Source organism: Myotis daubentonii, chromosome 10, assembly GCF_963259705.1.
Source record: "Myotis daubentonii chromosome 10, mMyoDau2.1, whole genome shotgun sequence".
NCBI lineage: Eukaryota > Metazoa > Chordata > Mammalia > Chiroptera > Vespertilionidae > Myotis > Myotis daubentonii.
Window position 1 is genome coordinate 74,213,332 of NC_081849.1, and position 24,836 is coordinate 74,238,167.

Below are 24,836 nucleotides of genomic sequence, written 5' to 3' on the forward strand. Positions count from 1 at the left end.
ATAAGATTTGGTTCTTTAAAAAAAAAAAAAAAGATTTGGTTCTTATTTGCTTCCTGCCATATCATTATGTCCCCTTATCTCCTAAGTCTTACTTGCATTTTGGGAGCCCGAGGGCAGTAGTTAAAATTGGGTAGATAACCAAAGCTTTGAAGTCTTCCACCTGAACTATGTTTTTTTAAGGTCCTGTATCTCTGGGAAGATGCATTTCCAGCAAGAACCCCATTCATATACAGTTTGCCTTCTAAAACCCAAAACCAACCAAACAAACAAACAACAAACCCTCTAATTTAGAAGGACAAACAAAACAAAGCATGAAGCAAAGCAAAAACAAAGAAAAAAATACAAAAACCCATGTTGATAATAATTCTGACCAAAGTAACCTTCACAACTGTTCTGAGGGATGAGAAAAAAAATCAGAAATAAAATTCTTCAGAGTTATGCTCTAATTTAAACCAGAACAGATGAAAGGAATGAGAAAACCCTCTATATATCAATATGGAAAGACCTCCAAAGCAAATTGTTAAGTGAAAAAAATGACCAGTGCAGAATAGAAAAGTATATATAACACATTAAAAGATGGGGAAAACAAAGCATGCTTTATAGTCATATTTACTTGTACTTTCAAAAAAACATGCTGGTGAAAAGTGTGCATGTATGTTGTACACACCCAGACACTCAGAGAGAGAAATAAAAGAGAATACAAACAGGGAGGGAGGATGGACATGGGTGGAGAGGGGAGATGTGTGCAAATAAGATTTTTTACTACACACTCTTTATTTTTTATTTTATTTTTTTTAATTAAATCTTTATTGTTCAGATTATTACATTTGTTCCTCTTTTTTCCCCCCATAACTCCCCTCCACCCAGTTCCCGCCCCACCCTCTGCCCTCACTCCCCACCCACTGTCCTCATCCATAGGTGCACGATTTTTGTCCAGTCTCTTCCCGCATCTTCCACACCCCTTTCCCCCCCAAGAATAGTCAGTCCATTCCCTTTCTATGTCCCTGATTCTATTATAATCAACAGTTCATTCTGTTCATCAGATTATTTATTCACTTGATTCTTAGATTCACTTGTTGATAGATGCATATTTGTTGTTCATAATTTGTATCTTTACCTTTTTCTTCCTCTTCCTCTTCTTAAAGGGTACCTTTCAGCATTTCATATAATCCTGGTTTGGTGGTGATGAACTCCTTCAGCTTTTCCTTATCTGTGAAGCTCTTTATCTGACCTTCACTTCTGAATGATAGCTTTGCTGGATAAAGTAATCTTGGTTGTAGGTTCTTGGTATTCATCACTTTGAATATTTCTTGCCACTCCCTTCTGGCCTGCAAAGTTTCTGTTGAGAAATCAGCTGACAGTCGTATGGGTATTCCCTTGTAGGTAACTGAGTTTCTTTCTCTTGCTGTTTTTAAGATTCTCTCTTTATCTTTTGCTCTTGGCATTTTAATTATGATGTGTCTTGGTGTGGTCCTCTTTGGATTCCTTTTGTTTGGGGTTCTCCGCGCTTCTTGGACCTGTAAGTCCATTTCTTTCACCAGGTGGGGGAAGTTTTCTGTCATTATTTCTTCAAATAGGTTTTCAATATCTTGCTCTCTCTCATCTTCTGGCACCCCTATAATTCTGATGTTGGTACGCTTGAAGCTGTCCCAGAGGCTCCTTACACTATCCTCGCATTTTTGGATTCTTTTTTCATTTTGCTTTTCCGGTTGGATGTTTTTTGCTTCCTCGCATTTCAAATCATTGACTTGATTCTTGCGCTCCTCTGGTCTGCTGTCGGGCGTCTGTATAATATTCGTTATTTCAGTCTGTGTGTGCTTAATTTCTCGTTGGTTCCCCAATATAAGATCGAGGGTCTTATTAGTTTTTGTGTAGATCTCATTAAGTTTATCGGCAGCTTCTAAACAGTTCTTGAGAGACCTTAAAAGTGTGGTTCTGAACTCTATTTCTTCCATTGACAATTTTGTCCTGTTTCTTTGTCTCCGCATTTTGTTATGCTTCCTTGGTGCACCCCCTAGTGGCCTTTGTTCGCAGTCTTATAGATAAATCTTGATTGTTGTAGCTAATTCCAGGGAGGGTTTGACCTCCAGGCCAAGTGGCTATGAGAATCAGCTGGGTCAGCAGTGAGAGAACTTCTGTCCTCTAGGGAGGTGCTAATCTAGCCTTTGCCTGAGGCTATCCGGCAAATGCCTTTGCCTGAGGCTATCAGGCAAATGCCTCTGTGCAGGGCTTGGGCGGGGCGGGTCGCACAGGATCAACAGGGTGGGCCCGAGAGAGCAGTTATGGCGGCTCTCAGTCCTGTCCCAAGGGGCTCTGCCTCTCTGAGTTCCAGCACCCGCTGCAAAGCTCGGAGAGAAAGCTGCACTCGCTCTGACCGAAGCCAGACAGTCCCGCTTCTCCCGTTTGAGTCTGGGTCCCTAAAGACTCGCCCGGATCTGGTGCTCAGAGTCTGCGACTCCCTCCCGATTGAAAACAACAACCGCGCCCTCCGCCGCCAGCCCGCTCCGCGCACTCCGCACCTCAGAATTTGACCTCAGCACTGCGCCTCCTCTGAGTGTCCGTATGCGTTTCTCTTTCCTCCTAGTTGTAGGACTTCCACTCAGCCAGCGTTCCTGTGGTTCTGGGTGATGTCCCTTCCGTTTCTTGGTTTCACTTTTGAAGTAGTTGTTCAAAGCAGCAAACTCCGGCGTTAACCTATGCCGCCATCTTGGTCCACACTCTTTATATTAATGTCATTTTGAACATGTTAATATATTACCTATTCTAAAATGAAATTTGAAAATTTAAATAGGAGAGTTGGTCTATATGCCAGTTTTCATTTCTACTTCCAATTAAATATGAAATGAAATCAGAATATCAAAAAAAGCTGTACAGTTGACCCTTGAACAATGTGAGGGTTGGGGCTCTGACCCCCTACACAGTCAAAATTCCACATGTAACTTTAATATTTATATAGATATACATGTATATTTTATTGATTTCAGAGAGGAAGGGAGAGGTAGAGAGAGATAGAAACTTCAATAATGAGAGAGAATCATTGATTGGCTGTCCCCCACTGGGGATCGAGCCCACAACCCAGGCATGTGCCCTGACCAGGAAGTGAACCATGACCTCCTGTTCATAGGTTGATGCTCAACCACTGAGCCATGCCAGCCAGGCTCCACATATAACTTTTCACCCCCTCCCTTCCCTACCCCCCCCGCAAAACTTAACTACTAATAGCTTACTGCTGACCAGCATTACCAATAACATAAATAGTTGATTAACACAAAGTTTGTATGCTATATGTATTATATATGTACTCTGACAATAAAGTAAGCTAGAGAAAAGAAAATATGAATAAAAGCATAAGAAAAATACATTTATAGGTCTTACTGAAAAAAACACACACAAAAAAGCAACAACACATGTACAGTGGACCCATGCAGTTCAAACCTGTGTTGTTTAAGGGTCAACTATAATTTATTCATGGACAATTGATCTCATTATTTTTTTTAATTTCTTTATTGGTTAAGGTATTACTGATCTCATTATTTTTACATGTAATTCCTCACCTGATGGTACATGATAAATTAATATAGTCCTTTTTATTTCTATTTTTTCTAGGTTATCTGGGTGTTTACATGCATAGTGTCCATCATCCTGGGGCTGGACCTTGGTTTACTAGCTGGCCTTATATTTGGATTACTGACGGTGGTCCTGAGAATTCAGTTGTGAGTAATATACGACCCAGGTTACCTATATAAAGAACAACCCACCCTGAGATTTCTTATACCATTTTGATAAATATAGTAAAATGACTCCCTTTTATAATAGTTACTAAATAGTGTGTGCAAGCACATAGTGAGTGCTCTCCACATATTATTATATTTAATCTTTAAAAAAGTCCTGTGCCTAGGTGATATTATTTTCATCCTACCGGTAAGAAAGTTGAAGCTCAGCAAGGTTAAGAACGTTCCTTAAGATCTCATAGGTAGTAAGAGGCAGAACCAGGACTTGAACCCAGGTGGATCTCACCCCGTAATCCATACACTCAGTCACCAGCTCTAACGCTGGTGCTCTCCTCTTAGTCATGGTAAGGCCAAAAGGTAATCGATTCAGCAAAAGACGGAGGTTGCTTTGCAGTTTCTTTTTAAAATGAGATGAAGTCTGTGAGGCACTGGGCTCAGGCTCAGGACAGGATAGCTGCTCCATGTACTTCAATTCGTTTCTTTTGAAGCTGGCAACCCAGAGTTATGTAACCCAGGAGACTTTAAAACAGTTCATTGCAGCCAAAATGTATTCAAATCTGTACCCAATAAGCCACACAATTATATGAAGAAAACATAATTGGATCATCTTCAGAGTGAAAGTGGCAGAGACACAGTTTAATGGGAAATCACATGGGAGGCCACCTCAAGGGGCATGATTATTGTTGGTTTTGTTTTGACTCTGGAGAGGCATTTGGTGTGAGCGCTCCTGGGTCTATGAAATTGTCTGAAGAGAGCGGGGGAAACAGCTTCTCTCCCTCCTCCCACGTTATCTTTCTAGACTTCTGGCCCCTTCTCTGCCTGTGCTTGGGTGGCGAAGGAATAAAAATCCTGGAAAACCATCATCGCAGACGTTTTCAGATTAGCCTAAGTCCACTTTCCTGATCCACCAACCAGTTCTCTCCCTTCTCCCTCCACTGGCATGTTGGAACCTGCAAAAGGCTGTTTACTGCCTTGGTGCCCTTACATGGTGCCCGAGGGCCCCCAAGAGTTCAAAGCTCCCAAAGTGCCCTGCTTGCTTCTGCGTGGTAACTCAGGAGCTGTCCTTACCACAGGCTGCCTCTCCTCTGTATGCCTCAGCGTTTACTTCTGGGTGGCTGTGGGTGGGAGAGAGGATTTTGTGGAGAGAGGCTGTATCATTTATGAGCTTGAAGTTAAAACAGCGCAGTTAGCCGAGGAGAAATGGGTGGCACAGTTTAGCTGCTGAGTAGGTTTGTCTAGGCTTTTAGCCAACAGAATGCAGTATCCTCCGCAGTATTTAATTTCCAGTAATTATAAGGCTGGTCCAGAGAGCACATTGCTGAAAGTACCCCAGGCGGACACTCTTTCTTCAGGAATTATCTATTTAGCATATGTCCCCAGTCGCACTTGAAGATTCATGGAATCGATTTGATTGCAGCAGGAACAGGAAATGGAAAGGGCTGGTTTCTGGTCCTCCCGGGTTCCTGTTTGTATAAAAGGAGGCTAATTTGATCACTGCAGACTCTCCATACTTCATCAGAAAATTGCGATGAGTGGCAAGTAAGTTCCAGGCCCTGGCACTGTTCCAGGCTCTGAAGACCATTGGGTTAAAGATCAGGGCTGGGCTGCTCCTGCCTTCCGGCCTTTTCGAACTTCTCTGAGTCTCAGTTTACTCACCAATAAAAATGAGGATAATACTGCTGACCTTTCAGCGTTCTGGTGGGACTTAAATAAGATAAAACAGGCGTGAAAGCTCTTTGCTTAGCCTTTAAAATATTAGTGTGATGCTCATTATTCCTCTCAGCCTCAGAAAAGCGTCAGGGTCCCCCCTCCTCCTCCAAAGGCACACAAACACCAGCTGTTCACTTCAGCGTTATCTACGGGAACATATCATCTGTCCCAAAGCATCAGAATGATGGGATCGTTTTAAAAAATATATATATTTTATTGATTTTTCATAGAGAGGAAGGGAGAGGGATAGAGAGCTAGAAACATCCATGAGAGAGAAACATCGATCAGTTGCCTCCTGCACACCCCCCACTGGGGGTACATGAGGGGGCATAACCAAGGTACATGCCCTTCACTGGAACCGAACCTGGGACCCTTCACTCCACAGACCAATGCTCTATCCAACTGAGCCAAACCAGTTAGGGCTGAATGATGGGCTCTTTAGTAGCTGTTATTTCTCCTAATTTTTTATAACAAAATATGCCTATTCCCTCCCCCCACCCCCAACACACACACACACATCCCAAAAATCCTGACCTTAATTTTTCTTTTAGTCCCTCCTGGAACGGTCTTGGAAGCATTCCTAACACAGACATCTACAAGAGTACCAAGGACTACAAAAACGTGAGTGCCTTTGTGAGACATTTGCTGGACTTTGTTTGCGAGCCTGGATTTTCAGGGATTGCTATTCCTCTCCTAGTATGTTAGGGACAAGGTTGACACAGGTCGGGGGCTTCTGTCAGGAAATTCCAGAAGCCCACTGGGTGTCATGGAAACTTCTTACTCATTGTGCCCTCTGACATCCATGGTTTACATGAATTTCATCCATGCTAGTTGAAGGTCATTTTAATGTCAAACCATTATAAGAAGAATTTTTAAATATAGGTAATTCAGTTGTTTCCAGACGTTGAATCAAATTCTATTTCTCTGGATAAATGGGGTCAAAAGGTACACATTTCTAGATATATAACAAATAAGTCATGGGGCTATAATGTGCAGCATGCTGACCATAGTTAATAATACTGTATTACATATTTGAAAGTTGCTAAGAGAATAGGTCCTAACAATTCTCATCATAAGGAAAATGTTATAATTATGTATGGTGACAGATGCTAACTAAACTTATAGTAATGATCATTAGCAATATATACAAATATCAAATTATGTTGTAAACCTAAAACTAATATAATGTTATATGTGAATTATACCTCAATAAAAAATATATATGTACAGAGCCTTGGAGACCTCTAGAACAAAATAAAACATATTGACATATGTATAATGACAGTTCCAAAAGAGGAGGAAAGAGAAAACAGGCAGATATACTATTTGAATAAATATCAAAATTTCCCCCAAATTGATGAAAAACATCACATTCAAATCCAAAATGCCCACTGAACGCAATTGTTGTACACACAAAGGTCCAGACCTAGACACATACACGAATACCGCTGAAAGGCAAGGCATTAACAAAAATGTAAAGCAGTAAGAGGAAGAAAAATTCTATTTCTCTGCTATGTAATCTGTATCTTCTATAAAATTGTCTAAAATTCTTGAAAAATTTTTTCAATAAGAGATTTTCATGTTCTCTGTCACCAAGAACCTATTTGACATTGTGCTCTATCCTTGGAATTGGAAGAAATAATATAAAATACAGGAAATAAAAAACAAAGAAAATAAACATCTTACTGATGGGCTTATGATTCCTGCATATAAGATTGCTTAGTGACCAGAAGGGAAAACAAAGATGAAAAAGCACAGAAAGAAAATGAAGAAAACACTAATTTAGCAAAAAATGGGTTTTTTTTAAATTAAAAAATATGAACCCTAGAAAGTTGTAGCCTAATTTAAAAAAATATGTTTTTATTAATTTCAGAGAGAGAGGAAGGGAGGGAGAAACATCGATGTGAGAAACATCCATAGGCCGCCTCCTGCACACACCCGACTGGGGATCACACCCATAACCTGGGCACGTGCCCTGACCAGGAATTGAGCCTGTGACCTTTCAGTGCACGGGAGGATGCCCAACCAACTGAGCCACACCTGGCTGTAGTCTAGTTTTACCTTAACATTTAAAACAAACAAAAAGGTTGGACACTGGATCTGGAACTCCAGTAGCTGCTACTCAATTTATTTTCACAATCTTCTTCAGTTATATTGAGCCAGGTGCCATTAAGAGCTAAAAATGATTCTAGAGAATCTCTTGGCTTTGGGTTCTGAGTTCTGAATTCTAGGCTCCAGCTTCTAGAGACCTTGCCCGAGTCACTCAGCCTCTCAAGGCTTCTGTTTTCTTCTTTGATGCAGTTGGACTATAATTGTTATGATTCCTAAAGACTATACAAGCCTGTAATTCTGTGAGTTTTACTTTTCATCTGGCCACTCTGTGTCAGGGTAAGAACAAGCAAATAACAGCATAACCCCGGCTGGGTGGTTCAGTTGGTTGGAGTGTCATCCTGTACACCAAAAGGTTGCGGGTTCAATTCCCAGTCAAGGCACATAGGTAGGTTTCAGGCTTGATCCCTGGTTGGGGTGCTTATGGAAGGCAACAATTGATGTTACTCTTTCACATCGATGTTTCTCTCTTTCTCCTCACCTTCCCTTCTCTCTTAAAAAAAAAAAAATCAGTGAACATATCCTTAGGTGAGGATTATTAAAAAACAACAACAACAAAAAAACATCATAAGCCTCAGCTTGTGCAGATCCCCTTGATTTTGCTACTTTTATTTTTTATTTTAAAAGAATTTGGGGGTAAAAAAAGGGAGCAGTGGCATGAACTTGAGGCAACTCATGTCATTGTTCTGAGCTTGTTTTTTTCATCCAGAAATCAGAGGGTTGAATAATTGCTTTCTAAGGCCCTTTCTAGTATGACCTTCTGTGGGACTATGGAGGTTCAGGAGTTTGGGTAACCTGTTGCCTCCCAACTGTGATGAGGCCCCTACTTAAGGGTAGTTGAGTGATGCTACCCAGCCCTTTTCAGCAATTGTAACTCAGCTTCTAACTAAATAGCCAGAATTTAATTGAATATTTGAGGCCTGAAATTGTTTAATCTCAGATTTATTTATTTTTTTTAATGCTAGGTTGAAGAACCGGAAGGAATGAAGATTCTTAGGTTTTCTAGTCCTATTTTTTATGGCAACGTCGATGGTTTTAAAAAATGTATCAAGTCTACAGTAAGTATTTTATCCCTAGAAATTTGGTTGCTAAGTTCCTTTAAGACAGTGGTTCTCAACCTTCCTAATGCCGCGACCCTTTAATACAGTTCCTCATGTTGTGATGACCCCCCAACCATAAAATTATTTTCGTTGCTACTTCATAACTGTAATTTTGCTACTGTTATGAATCATAATGGAAATATCTGATATGCAGGATGTATTTTCATTGTTACAAATTGAACATAATTAAAGCATAGTGATTAATCACAAAACCATATGTAATTATATATGTGTTTTCCGATGGTCTTAGGCGACCCCTGTGAAAGGGTCGTTCGACCCCCAAAGGGGTCGAGACCCACAGGTTGAGAACTCCTGCTTTAAGACTTCATTCATTCTACAGGTATTTATTGGGCTCAAACTAGGCAGAAGGCCCTATATACCCTATCCCCTTTGGGTATGACATTAAGAATTATAACATCCTTGCCTTCAAATAACTAAAGCTCTATTGGGGATAGGAAAAACAAACAGCGATAACATATATCTTAAAATCCAGGTAGCAGTAACTCTGCCGGACAAAAACACAGAGTTGTCTCCAGGCAGAATTGGAGTAACTCCCAAATGAGTAATATAGACGGTACATGCTAAGAGTTCGTGGAAGGGCGTGGTCCCTGTTAGTTGGAACTTACCAGGCTTTGTGTGGGCAAGAGGGAGATTATATCAGGTGTTTGGGAACTCTGAGAACTGAGAGGAAAAGGTGGGAACAGTGCGAGGAGGGCTGCCCAGTTGGAGTAGAGGGTTAGAAAGTATAGAATATGGAAGCAGGAAATTCTGGTCTTGAATTCCATGCTATGCTTCAAAGTTAGGTTTTATCTCTAGATCAGTGTTTTACTACGTGAGTTCTGGGGTGAACTGCTGGTTCAGAGGAATATACATAGGTTTTGCAATAATAAAAGGGCTCTATAATGTCAAGGAAATTTGTAAAACACAGATTTAAAGCTAAAGAAGTTATTTTTTGCTGTTTTGTTTCCTATTGTCTTAGAGTCTTTAATATGCACCTGAGTCTCTCGGTGGGTGGCATAGATAGCCTAGTAGTGGAAACCATGGAAACCTCAAGAATTTCTATTTGGCAGAATGTCTCAAGTCATAATACCACTCAAGAAATAACCTTTCCAGATAACAATTGCCATTAATGAGCATGAGGAACCAGATGTTTTAAGTAACTTGACTTTTATTTTCAAAGGTTGGATTTGATGCCATGAGAGTGTATAACAAGAGGCTGAAAGCACTGAGGAAAATACAGAAACTCATCAAAAAAGGGCAATTAAGAGCAACTAAGGTGAGACAACATCGTTCTTTCCCCCTCTTAAATTCTTACATTTCTCAGTGAAAATGAAAGCAACTAGATTGTCTAAAGTTAAATCTACCCCCTTTGGTACCCAGATGTGTACATACATATGTCAGACAACAGCTGAGTTATTCTTGTAGGCAAGAGGGCATGGGGGGAAATAAAATTAAATAAGCAAGAAAAAACATAAGGTATGACTTATTTTTCCATTATAAAATTAAACCTTATTTTTACTGAGAGGAACAAAATAATTCCATTCAATGCCATAAAGTTATAATAGAAGGCAATACGCTCATTAACTTTTAGAGCTCTTCCTTTCTATTGTCCTGCCAGTGTATCTCCTGGTCACTTCCACAGTCTTCCAGAATCAAGTTTCCAGGCTCTTCTGCTTTTCCACTTTTCTTCCTAGAGAACATCAACATTTAGACTGAGGTGAACCTCATTTCTTAAGAGTTCATTCCCTCCATGTTTTGCTTACCAAGGAACAATGTGTAGGATTTTTAATTGATTTGGAATAATTGGTTGAAAAATATCCCAAATCATTGGCAATGAAGTTGTGTTTTCTTTGTTTAGAATGGCATTATAAGTGGTGCTGGTTCATCAAATAATGCTTTTGAGCCCGATGAAGATATTGAAGACCCAGAAGAACTTGATATCCCAACCAAGGAAATAGAGATTCAAGTGGATTGGAATTCTGAGATTCCAGTGAAAGTGAATGTTCCCAAAGTGCCAATCCACAGCCTCGTGCTTGATTGTGGAGCTGTATCTTTCTTGGATGTTGTTGGAGTGAGGTCATTGCGAGTGGTAAGGGGAAGTGTTTTGAATTATAGATTAGGAGCTTTGGCAGTAGTAAAACCATATGGGTTGCCCATTCTTACAAAAGGACGATTGATTGTATAGGCTCTGTACTTTTTCTGGAGGAATGCTTTTGTAATAGTGTACTATTTTAAAGCACAGGCTATGGGGCCAGACTACCTGGGGTTGAATCCTGGCTCTACCACTTACTGCAGTGGGACTAGAGGCAAGTTGCTTAATCTGTCTGTATCTCAGTTATGAGGATAATCACAGCGCCCATTACACATGGCTTTTATGAAAATTAAATAAGCATATATATGGTTATTTATGGTTTAGAACAGTATCTGGCATATAGCCACCCCTCAGCAAATATTAACATTTATTGTGTTTTCTGAGAATAAATAGGAGGAGGGATATGAAAAGAAGGAAGTTTAATGTTAAGTATTATGTTTTTATTTGTTATGTGAACAGCAGTAGAATGGGGAATGCGGGGTACATGGTAGGACTGGAGAAGCGAGGCATTATTAAAAGGTTAGAGCAGGAAGCAGGTCAGGCATCTAGGAAGTCAAAGGGCTGAGGAACATGTAGGACAGGAACATTCATGATATCAGACACCACTCATGCAAGGTTGAGTTCATTCTTTCAACAAAGAAATGTGAAGTGCCTACTATGTGCCAAGCACTCAGCCAGGCATGAGAGACAAATGATGAAGTAGTCATAGTCCCTATCCTCACAGGACTAAGCAGTCTAGATGGGAAGGCAAACAATAAGTAACTTTCAAATAACAACTGTACTAAGTGTTCCAAGGCAGACAAACTGGGTCTCAACTTGCTCAGGAGTGTCAAGTTCAAGGAAAGTTTCAGGTAGGTATCTGACAAGTCAGGCAGAAACGTAAGCAGGTTAAAGACACCAATAATCAGATGTAATAATATGAAACTGACCCTCAACTGAGGTTTATCTTTGCTGGGGCTTCTTGGCTACTTCTGCAAGGCCAGGAAATTATTCAAGGGTTGCAGGCACTAGGCAGGAAGGTAGAAAACTGATTATACTTGACAAAAAAAAAAAAGTGAAAAAATGCTGAGAGCCTCTCTTCCAGTTCTCTTAGCAGACCTGATCATTAGATCATTTGAGAGCATACTCCTGTTCTTCATTGTGCATTTTACTCTAGGCGCTGGCTCAAGTGTATTGTAGAAATTGTGTTGGCCAAAGGGTTTAAGGAATTACTTTGGGGAAGAGTCTTTATTTAATGCCAGAATATTTTACACACCTAACAAGTAATTGCTTTAAATTCTATAAAGACAACTGTGAAAAATCCAAACTGTATCCTTGCATAGAGGTCTTGTTCTTCTCCCCAGAAATTTCATGTTCTATTTTACTATTGCCCATAGGTCTTGCATCTTAATTTTTTAAATTAGGCTTTGCATTTTGAGATCATTGCAGATTCCCATAAAGTTGTAAGAAATTATACAGAGAGATCCTTTGTACCCCTTACCCAGTTTCTCCCCGTGCTAACATCTTGCAAAACTGTTGTCTAAAATCACAATCAGGATACTAAGACTGACACTATCAAAATACAGAGCCCTTGGTTTTTAGGTCAGTTTTTACATTCAGACTCTGGTGGCCGCATTTCTACCCCCGTATATCTTCCACTCAGGGACATAAACTCATGCTCATGTCTCCCACCTGCAGGGGCTGTATTAGGAAGCGCCGGAACTCCCTTCTTTTCTTCCTTCCACAAATATTTAGTAAGCACAGCCGCTGTCGAGTGCTGTGCTGTTGAGCACTGGATGTGGCTACCTCTTGAGACAGGTCTTGTCATCCCCAATCATATCATCACTGTAGGCTGAAAACCTCTGTGGTTTCCCAATAATGAGCTTCCCTCAAAGTCTTGTTTAACCATGAAAGTATTGAAGTTTCTCCTGAGCAAGTGATTGAATGCTACTGAATTATGGGCATGTAAAGTTACTCAAATTCTCCTTTTTAAATTTTTAGGTTGTCAAGGAATTCCAAAGAATTGATGTAAATGTGTACTTTGCATCGTTTCAAGGTAAATGCACGTACAGTACATATCTATCTATAAGACGTTCTCCTATCTTGGAATGTGGCTACATCATGACCAAAGGCTTTAAAAAATGATTTTTTATTGTGATAAAAAATGTATAACAACATTTACTATTTTAGTCACATTCAAGTGGCATTTAATTCAGTGGCATTAAATACATTTACAATGTTGTGCAACCATCGCAACTATCTATTTCCAAAACTTCTCATCGCCATGAACCGAAACTCTACCCATTAAGCACTCACACTGAGGGCCTTTTTCAACCGAGGGAGATATTACTTCCAATTTGTGCCTTAAAGCTGTAATGCAAGGAGACCGATGTCCTCACAGCAGTGCCAGATCACCATGGAAACTTTGTCCTAGGAAGAGCAGAGCTGGAGATGACTTAGGTCCCTTAAAACTAGAGGACCCTCCAGGGTATGAGTCTGTCTGTGAATGTAAGAGAGTATGTGTGTAGGAAGATACTGATGCTTAGGCTGAGTTCTCTAGAAACAGAGACGGAGGTAAGGATTCTTGCACAAGTGATTTACTGAGATAGTGCACCCTGGAAAAATTCATGAAGGAATGAGAGGAGCGGGATAGGGCAGGAGAAGAAGCTGGACAAAGATATGGTTGCAAAACTCTACCTTACATGGAAGGACCTGGAGAGTATTATGCTACATGAAATAAGCCAGTCAAAAAAAGCCAAGTGTCACATGATCTCGCTCAAATGTGTAATCTAATGAACAAAATAAACTGGTGAACAAATAGATCCAGAGACATAGAAGCATAGATTAGACTGCAGAATCTCAGAGGGAAGGTGGGGGAGGGTGGGTGGGTGGGTGGGTGGGAAGAGATCAACCAAAGAACTCATAACCCATGGACACAGGCAATAGGGTGGTGAAGGCCTAGGGCAGGGGTGGAGGGAGGGGGGTGGGCTAGAAGGGACTATTGGGGGGAGCGGGGGAAGGGGCACATATGTAATACTTTCAACAATAAAGATTTAAAAAAATTTTTTTAAGTCTTCCTTAGCTTAATTTCACAAGGAGCACACAGCAGGAAAAGCACCCAAGGACTATTCTTCCTCGAGGCCAGGGAGCTGGCCTATTAACCCCCACTCCCATGTCAGTCTGTCAGTGGCTGCAGGCCATGCAAGGATGGAGGTGTAACCTCCCAGGCCTTTTCAGGTGAGAGGGTTCCCATGGGCCCAGGAAAGGTCTCCAGAGAAGGCCACAGCTATGAACCATTAGCAGCCAGAATCACAGCAGCTGGAGGATGGGGACACTGGCAAAGGGGACCTGGTCAGGAACCAAGGCCATCTACTACCTACAACCAGTTGTGGTATAGCCATGCCATGTGCTACTGGAAAAGAAACCTGGGGTAGAGCAGGGTCAGATTTTGGAACTGAGAAGAAAGAACTAAAAGGAGGAACTGCCAAAACTTAGTGTTGGTTGATGTTATAAAATATCTTTTCCTAGAGATTAACTAAACATTCTTGCTTTCTTTTGAAGATCACGTAATAGAAAAGCTGGAGAAATGTGGTTTCTTTAACGATAACAGAAAGGATATATTCTTTTTGACTGTCCATGACGCTGTTCTCCACGTACAGAACCGGGTTAAATCTCAAGAAATTCAAGATTCCATTTTAGAAACGGTAAACATGTCACCTTTTGACATATGTATCTTTCCTGAACTATCATGATTTCTATAAATAGCAAAAATTCCACAAATTTAGCTTTGAGTCTCAGTCTAGTGTTAAGCCATCTGGTAAACTTCTCAGAGCCTCAATTTTCTCATCAGTAAAATGGGAGTAAAAACATTTACTTTGCTGGGCAGATATGAAGACTGAATATGATAGTTTATAGGAAAGTACCTGGGAGCACCTCATACATATTAGTTCTATAATGTGCAGGTTTACTAATGAAGGTAGACTTTAGCTGGAGTGCCTTTTTAGAATATAGGCACTGAATCTCGGAGCTTCTGGAACTTGTATATACAAATGCAGTTTAAATTCTCAGCACTCTAGAAACTCTTGATGATAAATGTCTTTAAATAGGATCCATTAGGTCATAAGTGATCTTTGAAAATGAAAAAAATTAAAAGCCATGAATTAGCCCCATGAAATAGAATAAACCCCCATTTCCTGAGGACTCCTTATTTTGTCGTCCTTTTATCCAATACCTGGTGGGCATTCTGGTACAAAAACCTCTTCTCTCACAGACGAATTTGGGAAATGAAAACAATATCTATAAAAATAACAATCATAATTATTCCAGTGATAGTCTACTATATTTTAAATTGCTTCTCCCCTCCCCCCTAAAATTAGGGTAGATTCTTATTGTAAACTGGAAGTTAATGTCTGAAGTAAAAAAACTAATTTAGAAAATAATAGCATATTATTCTTTTAAGATATAGTTAGTGGAGAGATTGCTCTGCTTAATGCTGCTGGAGAAAATACTAGTCCTAAATACCAAGATCTGGACATTGAATACAAAAAAGTAAAACAAGTAGCAAAACCACAAATCTAAAAAATAAATAAATAAATAAATAAGCTACATGCAAAATGCTTGTCTTTGAAAACTCATAAGCCCTTTTCTATCTAACTTAGAATTTTCTAACCCATGGGTAAAAACAACAAAGCAGGATCATGTAAAGTATCTAAAAAAGGTCCCTCATTAAAAGTAAAATAGAATTGCCCTGGCCAGGTGGCTCAGTTTGTTGGAGCGTTGTCCTGTACACCAAAAGGCTGTGGTTTGATCCTGGGTTGGGACTGTACCGGAGGCAACTGATTAATGTTTCTCTCTCTCTCTCTCATCAATAAAAGCATATCCTTGGGTGAGGATTAATTTTTAAAATTTCAAGTTCTTCCTCAACATGAAAAGTTATTTTGTTATTTGTTCTTACCCAAGATCTCAGATCCCACAAATGCCACAAAAGCCACTAACCAACAGTGCCCCACCAGTGTTAGACTCAAGATTGCTTGTAATCGGGGAGGCATTGTGAGTGGCTGGGATGGATCTTTTGACCCTGAACAAATGTCAGGGTTATAATTCGGTGCTTATGTACTTACTGGTTCCTTGGATGATGGGCTGAGCACTAGTGGTAGCTTCTCAGGTCAGGAACTTACACTTCTGTGTCCCCTCAGTATCTAGCACAAAGCCCTGGGTATGGCAGATGGATAGTAAATGATGATAAGCCTGCCGGTGGCACTTTCCTTTTCTTCAGGAAGAATAATTTGTATTTCAGGCATATTGTGGATGCAGTGATATGACCCTCTCCCTATCCCTTCATCTGACAAACACAAGGACTATCCAAAGAGAGTCCCAACTTGTAGTTACACCTATCCATTATGTCTGACCATCTGCACAGGGACTGAAGTCTCTGATTCATTTCCACACTAGCAAAGAGATTGGATTATTGATGTGTGAGTGAAAAGTAGCTAAAAGTGAAATGTCACTCTTATCTTGATAAACATCCGGAATTGCTTTGGGAATATCCTTTATGCACAAGACAAAGTCCAAACTGTTATTGGTTTCCTCTGTTATTGATTACTGCTAAGACGCAGAACTTTCCTGAACAACCAACTTCATCCATAGACATTGGCTTCCATCTCTAATGAAATTAATACCCATCCAATTTAACTTGGGACTGTTTCTTGTCGTCAGTCATGAGCCCATTCAATGCGTGCTCAATGCGGTACTAAGTGCTCTTAGTTTAGCCCTTGAAATAAAGACACGATTGACTGCTGGATCACTCAGGCAGGCATGGCGACTCCTAAGAGGCATGCACTTCAGAGGCTGGGGAAGAGAGTGGAAACGGAGGCTAACCGTGGAGAACTATGCCAGTTCACACTTGAATGTGAAAACATGGTACAGGGAAAATTAGAAGCGAGAAATACAAAAGGGCAAGAGAGCTGAAAAAGATTTTGAAGTATGTAGGTTATTATAAATGAGAAGCACCAGCAGCGCTTCAGGCCATTTTCAGTGGAGTATCAGGTGGGATGATGCTATTATTTTTCTCATAAATATTTTCTGTTCTCTTTGTCAAGATCTCCCTCATCCAGGACCATAAAGATCCTCTTGAATTAATGGAAGCAGAGCTGATTGAAGAAGAACTTAATGTCGAGGATGAGGTATGAGCATGATTTCCTTTCAAAGAAAATAATTTGGATTAAATCTTGAATAGAGTAATACATATAGTAACCATGTCTGATACAAACTAGAGAAAACATTTTTTAAACCAAGACCCAAAGGCGGGGTGGAAAGACCCAAAGGATGGCTTATGAGAAAGGGGAAAATGGAAAACAAGAATTTTCCCTTGAAGACATTAAGAACTTGGGGACCTTCTGCCCTCAGACATATAGGATCTGCAACTGGAAGCTGCCGACACACTGGTCCTGATTTTATGCCTAAGCCTCTGAATACTTTTTCTTCCAGAGATTTCAGGAGTAGAGGAAAGGTGATTAGAGTGCATTTCTAACCCAGGAGTTTCATAAGCTTCAGAGATAAGTATGTGAGGAACAGGAACCTCATGATAATGACTTAGAAAAGACTGAGTCTGTGTATTTCTGATGCCCTTGGGGACATCAGTCAATCCCTAGGAAATCTGACTGCAACTTGTTGTCTGAGTGAACATTGTGGCTCCACCACTGGACCTAACAAAAGAAGATCAGAGAAATGGAAAGTTGAACCATGTCTTAGAAATCAAGTAGTGCTCACACAGAAATCCCTCTACACCACGCCTAAGGATGTTCACTCAGCTTTTGTGTGAACGTTTCCAGACATTGGAAACTAGTAGCTTTTTAAAATATATATATTTTTATTGATTTCAGAGAGGAAGGGAGATAGAAACATCAATGATGAGAGAGAATCATTACTCGGCTGCCTCCTGCACAACCCACACTGGGGATCGATTGGGTCCCCAACACAGGCATGTGCCCTGACCAGGAATTGAACCATGACCTCCTGGTTCACAGGTCAAAGCTCAACACTGCCTGGGCAGCAACTAATAGCTTTCCAGGGAATTTGTTACATGATTGGAAATCTCCAAGTGTTCGTTGTGCTTACAAAACTAAATTTGGCCTTTCTCTAATAACGGGTGGCTGAGATCTGCCTTTTCTAGCAATACAAACCCTCCCACGAACAGCCCTTAAATATTTGAGAGTATCTTTGAGGTCTCCACCGGACTCTGCTCCAGGTGGGACTCCTCCCGTTCCCTTTACCATTCCTGATAGACACACAATTTGGCATGGCTTCTCTGGCAAAGAAGAGGACACAACACCGTAGATAGGGTTAGGCCAGCATGGAGATTATGCAACCGTGACTTACCTTGGTCTCATCAAGATATTTCTATTACTACGACTTAAAAAATGTGTTTATTTTCATAATAGCTACATCAAAATCTTTGCTTTAGTTGAGCAGGGGTCAACTAAAGACTTGGGCATTTTCACATAAATTGTCATCCAGCTGGGTTCCCCATTTATATTTATGTAATTGGTTCTTGACCCCCTGGTGCAGGACTACATTTCTGATAGATTATATCTTGTCTGTTCCGTTTAAGAACATTCTTTTGAATGCTGAATCTACAAGCATATTAATTACGCACCCCCGCTGGTGTCATATGCAAATCTGATAAGCATGCCTTCTCTGCCTTATTCCAGGTCCTGATAAAAATGTTGAGAAGCATAATATTCAAACCCCTATGGTAAAATCAGGCAGTGAGGGTGACAGGCTGAGAAGACTTTTGCGGAGGAAATACACTGCTGGGGTGAAAACTGGAGGCCCTGCATCTTAGCCCATCAGCTTAGTGAGCCCAGGAACAAAATCTCTGGGTAGTAGTTTATGACTATGGATAGAGGGCCAACTTAGTTGAGTACAAACTCATATATCAAAATTGGTACTTAAAAAAATTCCACATTATATAGAAGTATTTTTAAAAATTTATCTTTATTATTGAAAGTATTACAGATGTCTCCCTTTCCCCCATTGACCTACCACCCTGCCCTTTCCCTCCCCCCCCGCCCCCCCCCCCCCCCCCGTTTCCCCACACTATTGTATGTGTCCATGGGTTATGCATATATGCATATAATGCTTTGGTTAATCTCTTCTGGCCCCCCTCCTCACTTCCCTCTGAGATTCATCAGTATGTTCCATGCTTAGAAGTATTTTTGATTGCCATATAACAAGATCATTCGGGGAGAATTCCTGTAGAGAGTGAGGCAGTACGCAGAGTGGTTTTAAGGACATGGACTATAGAACCAGATGGATTTGAGTGCAAACCTTGATTCTGCTACTTACTGGCTATGTAGCCCACGACAAATTACTTACCCGTCTTCATGTAAAATAGGAATAATAAATCCTCAAAGAGTTGTGGAAATTAAAGGATGTGTACTAAGTGCTCAGTAATTAGTAATTATTGCTTTTAAATAAATCTAATTAAATGATGAGTTACAAAATTAAGTTTTCACCCTATTTTTATCATGACAATATATAACTAAGATGAGCAAATGCAAGCAACCAACACTAACATTTACATATTTGTAAAAAGACGGAAGGAGAATTCAGTTGTATTAACACTTGGTTTCCCCTTTGTTTCCACAGGCTATGCGTAGCCTTGCTTCCTGAAAGCGGGCTCAGGGGCCACAATAAGCAAGGACTGCAAGGCAGAGTTCAACCACCAATGTTATTCTATGCAAGCGTTTTCTGCATCGACTACTTCTTTGGACTTGAAACACTCATTCATTTTCCATTCGATTTTTAAAATATACATATTTTTATTGATTTCAGAGAAGAAGAAGAGAGAGGGAGAGAGAGATAGAAACACCAATGATGAGAGAGAACCATCGATTAGCTGCCCCACACTGGGGATCGAGCCCGAAACCTGGGCATGTGCCCCAACCAGGAATTGAACCAAGACCTCCACTTCATAGGTCGATGCTCAACCACTGAGCCACACCAGTTGGGCCCATTAGATTTTTTAAAAACCTTTGTGTGTGTGTTTTTAAACATCTTAACCATTGAAAGAAAGAGATTTAAAATTGTTTCTAGGCTTTATTTATAAAATAAATAGCTTACCTCCAAAATGTGTAAAATGGTGAGGAGAATTACCCTGGCAATGTAACAATGTCTAGCTAGCACCTGCTTATGTCATGCTGCTGTTCCTCGGACACGTTGGCTAACACTGTTCGTGTGGGAACTGGGTACCTCTGTTCAGTCGGGATAAGTGTGACCCCACAGCCCCTGTGGGCAGTTGAGCCAGGAATGATTATCATGAAAACATTCCATTTCTGACCGGCCTGCATGCCCATGAGCTGCACTGAATCACAGGGTGAGGGCCCACCGAGTAAATGCTGATATAGAATTGTTAATGCATTTATCAATAAAGACCTTCAAAAATCACTTTTGGTAAACACATCGAAGAGTTTTTAAAATGCAAATTGGGTTATTACTTAATTATGAATGTTACAGTGACCATATATGTAACCAGAATTCAGAATCAAGGTCCACTTCAAAGCTGCAGAACTAAACTGATATATTTTAAAAGCATTGATTTAGAGAGGTGAAGCAGTAAGAAGAAGATTATTGTGGTTTATCAAAATCACCTTTTGATATGATAATCATGGATCACAATTAGGATCAAATAAAATATATGAAAGACTATCTCTGCCTTAAAAATGCAATGTTAACTTAGTTTATAGAAATAATCATTGTGTAGAGTTACATAGCGGTATGGTCTATTTAAAACCTACTACAAAAATTGTGTTATTTTGAACAAAAAACAATTTTGATATGTTTGTAAGACTGTGGTGATTAAAATAAGTTTATGTTTTTCTCTAAAATTTAGCAATATGTAAAGTAAGTCATCTTTAACTGAATTCTGACCACCTTTCAAAAAAATCTAAAAAGTAAATAATTTGGATATAACTCTATGTTTAAAATGAGTTTTTTAGGACAGAACAGTCTACATGAACTCAATAGCAAAAGAAAAAAGTGGTTTGGCATATTTACATTGAAAATGTTTAGGTTTTTAAAAATCCATATTTTGAGCCAGAAAATATGTTAATTTTACTTAATCTTTTCTGACTGCCAACAATTTTCTAGGCATTATATATAATACATAAGCCGTGGTTCCGAGGACTATTCCTATATACAGGGTGTCCCCCCAAAATGTATACACACTTTAACAGCTGATAGTTCAATTTTGAAAATAAAATGTATTTTAATAAACACTGCCTTTATAATTATTCAAAGTGTGTGTATACATTTTGGGGGGACACCCTACATTTCATGCTCAAGTAAATGAAGTTGTACTTCATTTCTAGAGAAAAATAAACTCAGGTCCCCAACGGACACAATGTCTTACATGGTTGAGAATTATATCCTACCTTTGGCACAGATATGGGAAATTCCCAAATCCAAGGGCAGCATGTCTTACCTCTGTTTTTTCTTATATAAATGAGAAACAAGGTCTCTACTTCTGAAGGAATATCATCAGTGATCATACCAAATTGGTTAAAAGAATCATCGTCGCCACCCCCACCCCTATTCTGCACATTGGAATTTGAATTAGTTGGAATGGATTGTGATGTTACAATAATCTTTCATGCTCATGGGTTATTCTGTCTTTAATTGACTTAGAACAGATTTCTCCCCATGCTGAGTACAGTATAACCAGGATTATGTTATCTCATTTTCACAGTAATACCCGCTTATAATGGCAACAAATCATATCTCTAAAGAGTGAATATAAAAGTCTTGCAGAAAATGGATGAATACCTCTGTTCAATAGAGGAAATATGCACTGCTTATTTTTTTTATTAGTTGAAGGAAATAACCAAAGTAATCCTTTACAATAAGGCTAGAGTTTTGTGAAATCCTGGTTCCATTTGTGACCATATAAGACCAGGGTATTTGACTAGTTTCCCAAGCAATAGGAATACGGTCTCTTCCATGCGTTTTTAAATAATATAAATATTTTAATTCTGTATTGCCAATGGAAAATTTACTTGAAATTAAAATTGTTTTTTGTTATGTTTTTAACCTATATAAGAGTCCAGTGTTGTATATGAATTTCAATAACTAAAGATATCGAATTGTACATTTGGAAATTACTGCACATATTTCTTAAATTAAATGTAAAGTTATCTTTTAAATACTCTACTGTGTCCCTTCTGAACAAAACTATTAAATATAATGAAAAATGTTAAATTTTAAGTTTGCAATTACTCTTATCACTCAGGCAAAAAAAAACAAAACACTGATGGCATTAAGGAAGGGAGAGAAATAAAAAAGGAATTAATTGAAGAAACAGAAAAAAGGAGGGTTTAAATAAAAGATGGAGAGGAGAAGTCAGGAAGAAACAGGAAAAATAGAATTTGGTTGTGGGCAAAGAAATTCAAATAGAGGATTAAATTTCAATACAATCATTTAAGAACTCAGATAATTTAGCAACACTCCTCCCATACTATCTTATGATTCTTGGTCCCCCTTACCTGGCTCTATTTTCTTCCCACATAGTAGTTATCACCTGCTAGAATGCTCTAGAATTCACTTATTACTGTTTATTTTCTTTCCAGGCCTCCTCCCCTATGCTAGAACTTAGGCATCACTAGGGCAGGGTTCTTTGTTTTATTCTTGGACATATACCAAGCACTAGAAGAGTGAAGAGTGCCAGGCACACAGTAGGTGCTTAATAAATACTGTTGGAAGACCGAAATAAGCTGCAGTGATGCTAAATAAGGTCAACATCGTTAGTGGATGGCAGTCACCTGAGCGAAGAAGACATTCAGAGTTCCCTGGGCTTCTCAGGCCTACCCTAGCACTCCCAGGCTGTTCATTGTGAATCTAAGTTGCCCACTTCATGCTTTTCTTCAGGAACATCTTTGGACCCGGACGCAGAGGAACAGGATCTTCTAGCTTCAAGGCCATCTCTAATGCACTATTTTATATCTTAGAGCAAGTACTCCAGTATTCTGAGTCCCTCCCCCCATGAAAAAAAACTTTATATTTTGAAACAGATTCACAGGAATTTGCAAAGAACTGTACAGCAAGATTCCCATGTACCCTTCACCCAGCCTCCCCCAATGTTAACATCTGGCATAACTGCAGTGCAACATAAAACCCAGGGAATTGGCACCGGTACACACCATAGATCTTATTCATATTTCACCAGTTACACATATACTCATTTGTGTGTGTGTGTGTCTATGTAATTTTACGCCAGCTATAGTTTCGTGTAAACACCACCACAATCAAGGTGCTTAACTGTACGATCAGCACAAGACTCCTTCTGAGGGCCCTTTTTAAAAAGCACTGCAAGGACAGATACACCTGTTCACATCCCAGCATCCCAGACTTATGGCTGGAGCTGGAGGAGCACCGCTCAGATGAATACTTCCTATGGCCAGGACAAGTTGAACACCTACTCTTCTATTTTAGAATTCGTTTGTGATTTGCACTTGTATTCATTACCAGCCCAGTCATGGAGGGGCTCTCGGCCATTCAGAAGGAGCATCTGAAGGTCACCCTTCAGAGAAAAAGAGAGACACAAGTTCTTGACAACCAGCCCTGCACGTTGGTGGAGACTCTTTGGGAGGGAGACCAGGCATGGTGTTTGTCTTAGTTCCCGCTGCTGTAACACATCACCAAAGACTGGGGGCTGAAACAACACACATTTATTCCTCTCAGTTCTGGAGACTACAAGTCAGCTCTTGGTGAGTGCCCTCCTCCTGGTTTGAGAGGGCTGTGTTCTTGCCGTGTTCTCACATAGCTGGCTCTCTGGCCTCTTCTTATAAGAGCGCTAATCCCATCATGAGGGCTCCACTCTTCTATTCACCCCACCTCCAATCCCCATCACTTTGGGATTATGATTTTGACGTAGACATTTTGGAGGGGGACACATTTGAGTCATTGCTGCTCTCTTCAAGACACCTGTGATCTCGGTGGCACTGCTGCACATGAGGACAGACTCTGATCTCTGCGAGCTGATTAAAGTAGTCAACCTTATCCCATCCAGGTGAATTCACTTCCCAGCTCATCAATTTGTGGTAAATCAGGCACATCAGGATCCTGTAACCCATACCCCCACGCCTATACCATACACGAAGGAGGCCTGGTCATCCTTCTATCCCCTGCAGAGAACTACCGAGGTGAATAGAGAGGTCTGGACCATTCGAACACACTGGGGAGCTCATGACCTTTCTCTAGTAAGCTCCTAATTAAGTGGGGAAGGGAAGGAAGTGGTGAGAAATGAGGCTGGGAGGTGGACTGGAGCCAGATTATGAGGGGCCTTGTATACCACATTAAGGATCTTGAATTTTATCCTCAACTCTGGTAAGAGATAAGGGCAAAATGGCTGGGTTACATTACTTAGCTAATCCAGTTAACTGACCTGGATACCTAGAAATAAATTCAGAAGGTGTAATTAAAGTAGAAATGAATGAAGCTTTTGTTGTTTAGTTTCCAAGGAGAGAGTAACAGATGGACATGGACATATTAGCTTTTGTGATTTAGAAAAAACAAGCCTATTCCCTGGATGTGATTTTATTTCCCTAGTTTTATCCTTTTAAATACAATTTTAATATTCTATTATCTATAATGATATGAGGCATTACTTTCATAATTAGGAAAATATGTGTGATATTAAAGCACTTAGGGCAGAAACAGATACTGATTTGAGATTGTAGAGTTAACATTTCCTTATAAACATGCTGCTGTTTCTATGTAAGAGTCATTGTCTTCTCTGGTTTTATTTGCTTGTAAACAAAAAGAATTTTTGGTTCCGAAAACAATGGAAGAAGTGATTGCTTAATATTTCTGTTTAAACCAGTTATTAAATGTCTGTGACAAAATACAAGGTCTGGCAAAGGAAAGCCCTGTGCTTGCTGTCACTTTCTCCCAACGAATTCAAGGTCTTGAACCCTAGGGAAGGGGTTGGCAACCTTTTTGTGAGTGCGTGCCAAAACCAGCAAAATCTCTGACTCAAAATTCTTCTGCGTGCCAACCCTAATTTTTTGAGAACATGTTATGCCTACTTGATATCTCTTAAGGTGTACGAATGTGAAGAAC

The 24,836-nt window shown here is 39.9% G+C and overlaps 2 protein-coding genes across 6 annotated transcripts in view; one reads left to right on the forward strand and one right to left on the reverse strand.

Annotated features, from left to right (window-relative positions):
- Positions 1 to 21,877, forward strand: part of SLC26A4 (solute carrier family 26 member 4) — a 45,854-nt gene extending 23,977 nt beyond the window's left edge. The window contains exons 12-20 of one of the 4 annotated variants that reach the window (XM_059655689.1): positions 3,607 to 3,713; positions 5,993 to 6,062; positions 8,516 to 8,608; positions 9,831 to 9,926; positions 10,509 to 10,739; positions 12,723 to 12,777; positions 14,283 to 14,425; positions 16,820 to 16,903; positions 19,371 to 21,877. In XM_059655689.1, the coding sequence (XP_059511672.1) occupies positions 3,607 to 3,713; positions 5,993 to 6,062; positions 8,516 to 8,608; positions 9,831 to 9,926; positions 10,509 to 10,739; positions 12,723 to 12,777; positions 14,283 to 14,425; positions 16,820 to 16,903; positions 19,371 to 19,394 (903 nt within the window). In that variant the 3' untranslated portion in view covers positions 19,395 to 21,877. Of the gene's footprint in view, positions 1 to 3,606; positions 3,714 to 5,992; positions 6,063 to 8,515; positions 8,609 to 9,830; positions 9,927 to 10,508; positions 10,740 to 12,722; positions 12,778 to 14,282; positions 14,426 to 16,819; positions 16,904 to 19,370 lie in introns of those variants that run through there. The other 3 variants (XM_059655691.1, XM_059655690.1, XM_059655692.1) reach the window with 3 other exon arrangements.
- Positions 1 to 24,836, reverse strand: part of LOC132211130 (ubiquitin-conjugating enzyme E2 R2-like) — a 920,533-nt gene that overhangs the window by 873,559 nt on the left and 22,138 nt on the right. The window lies entirely within an intron of this gene.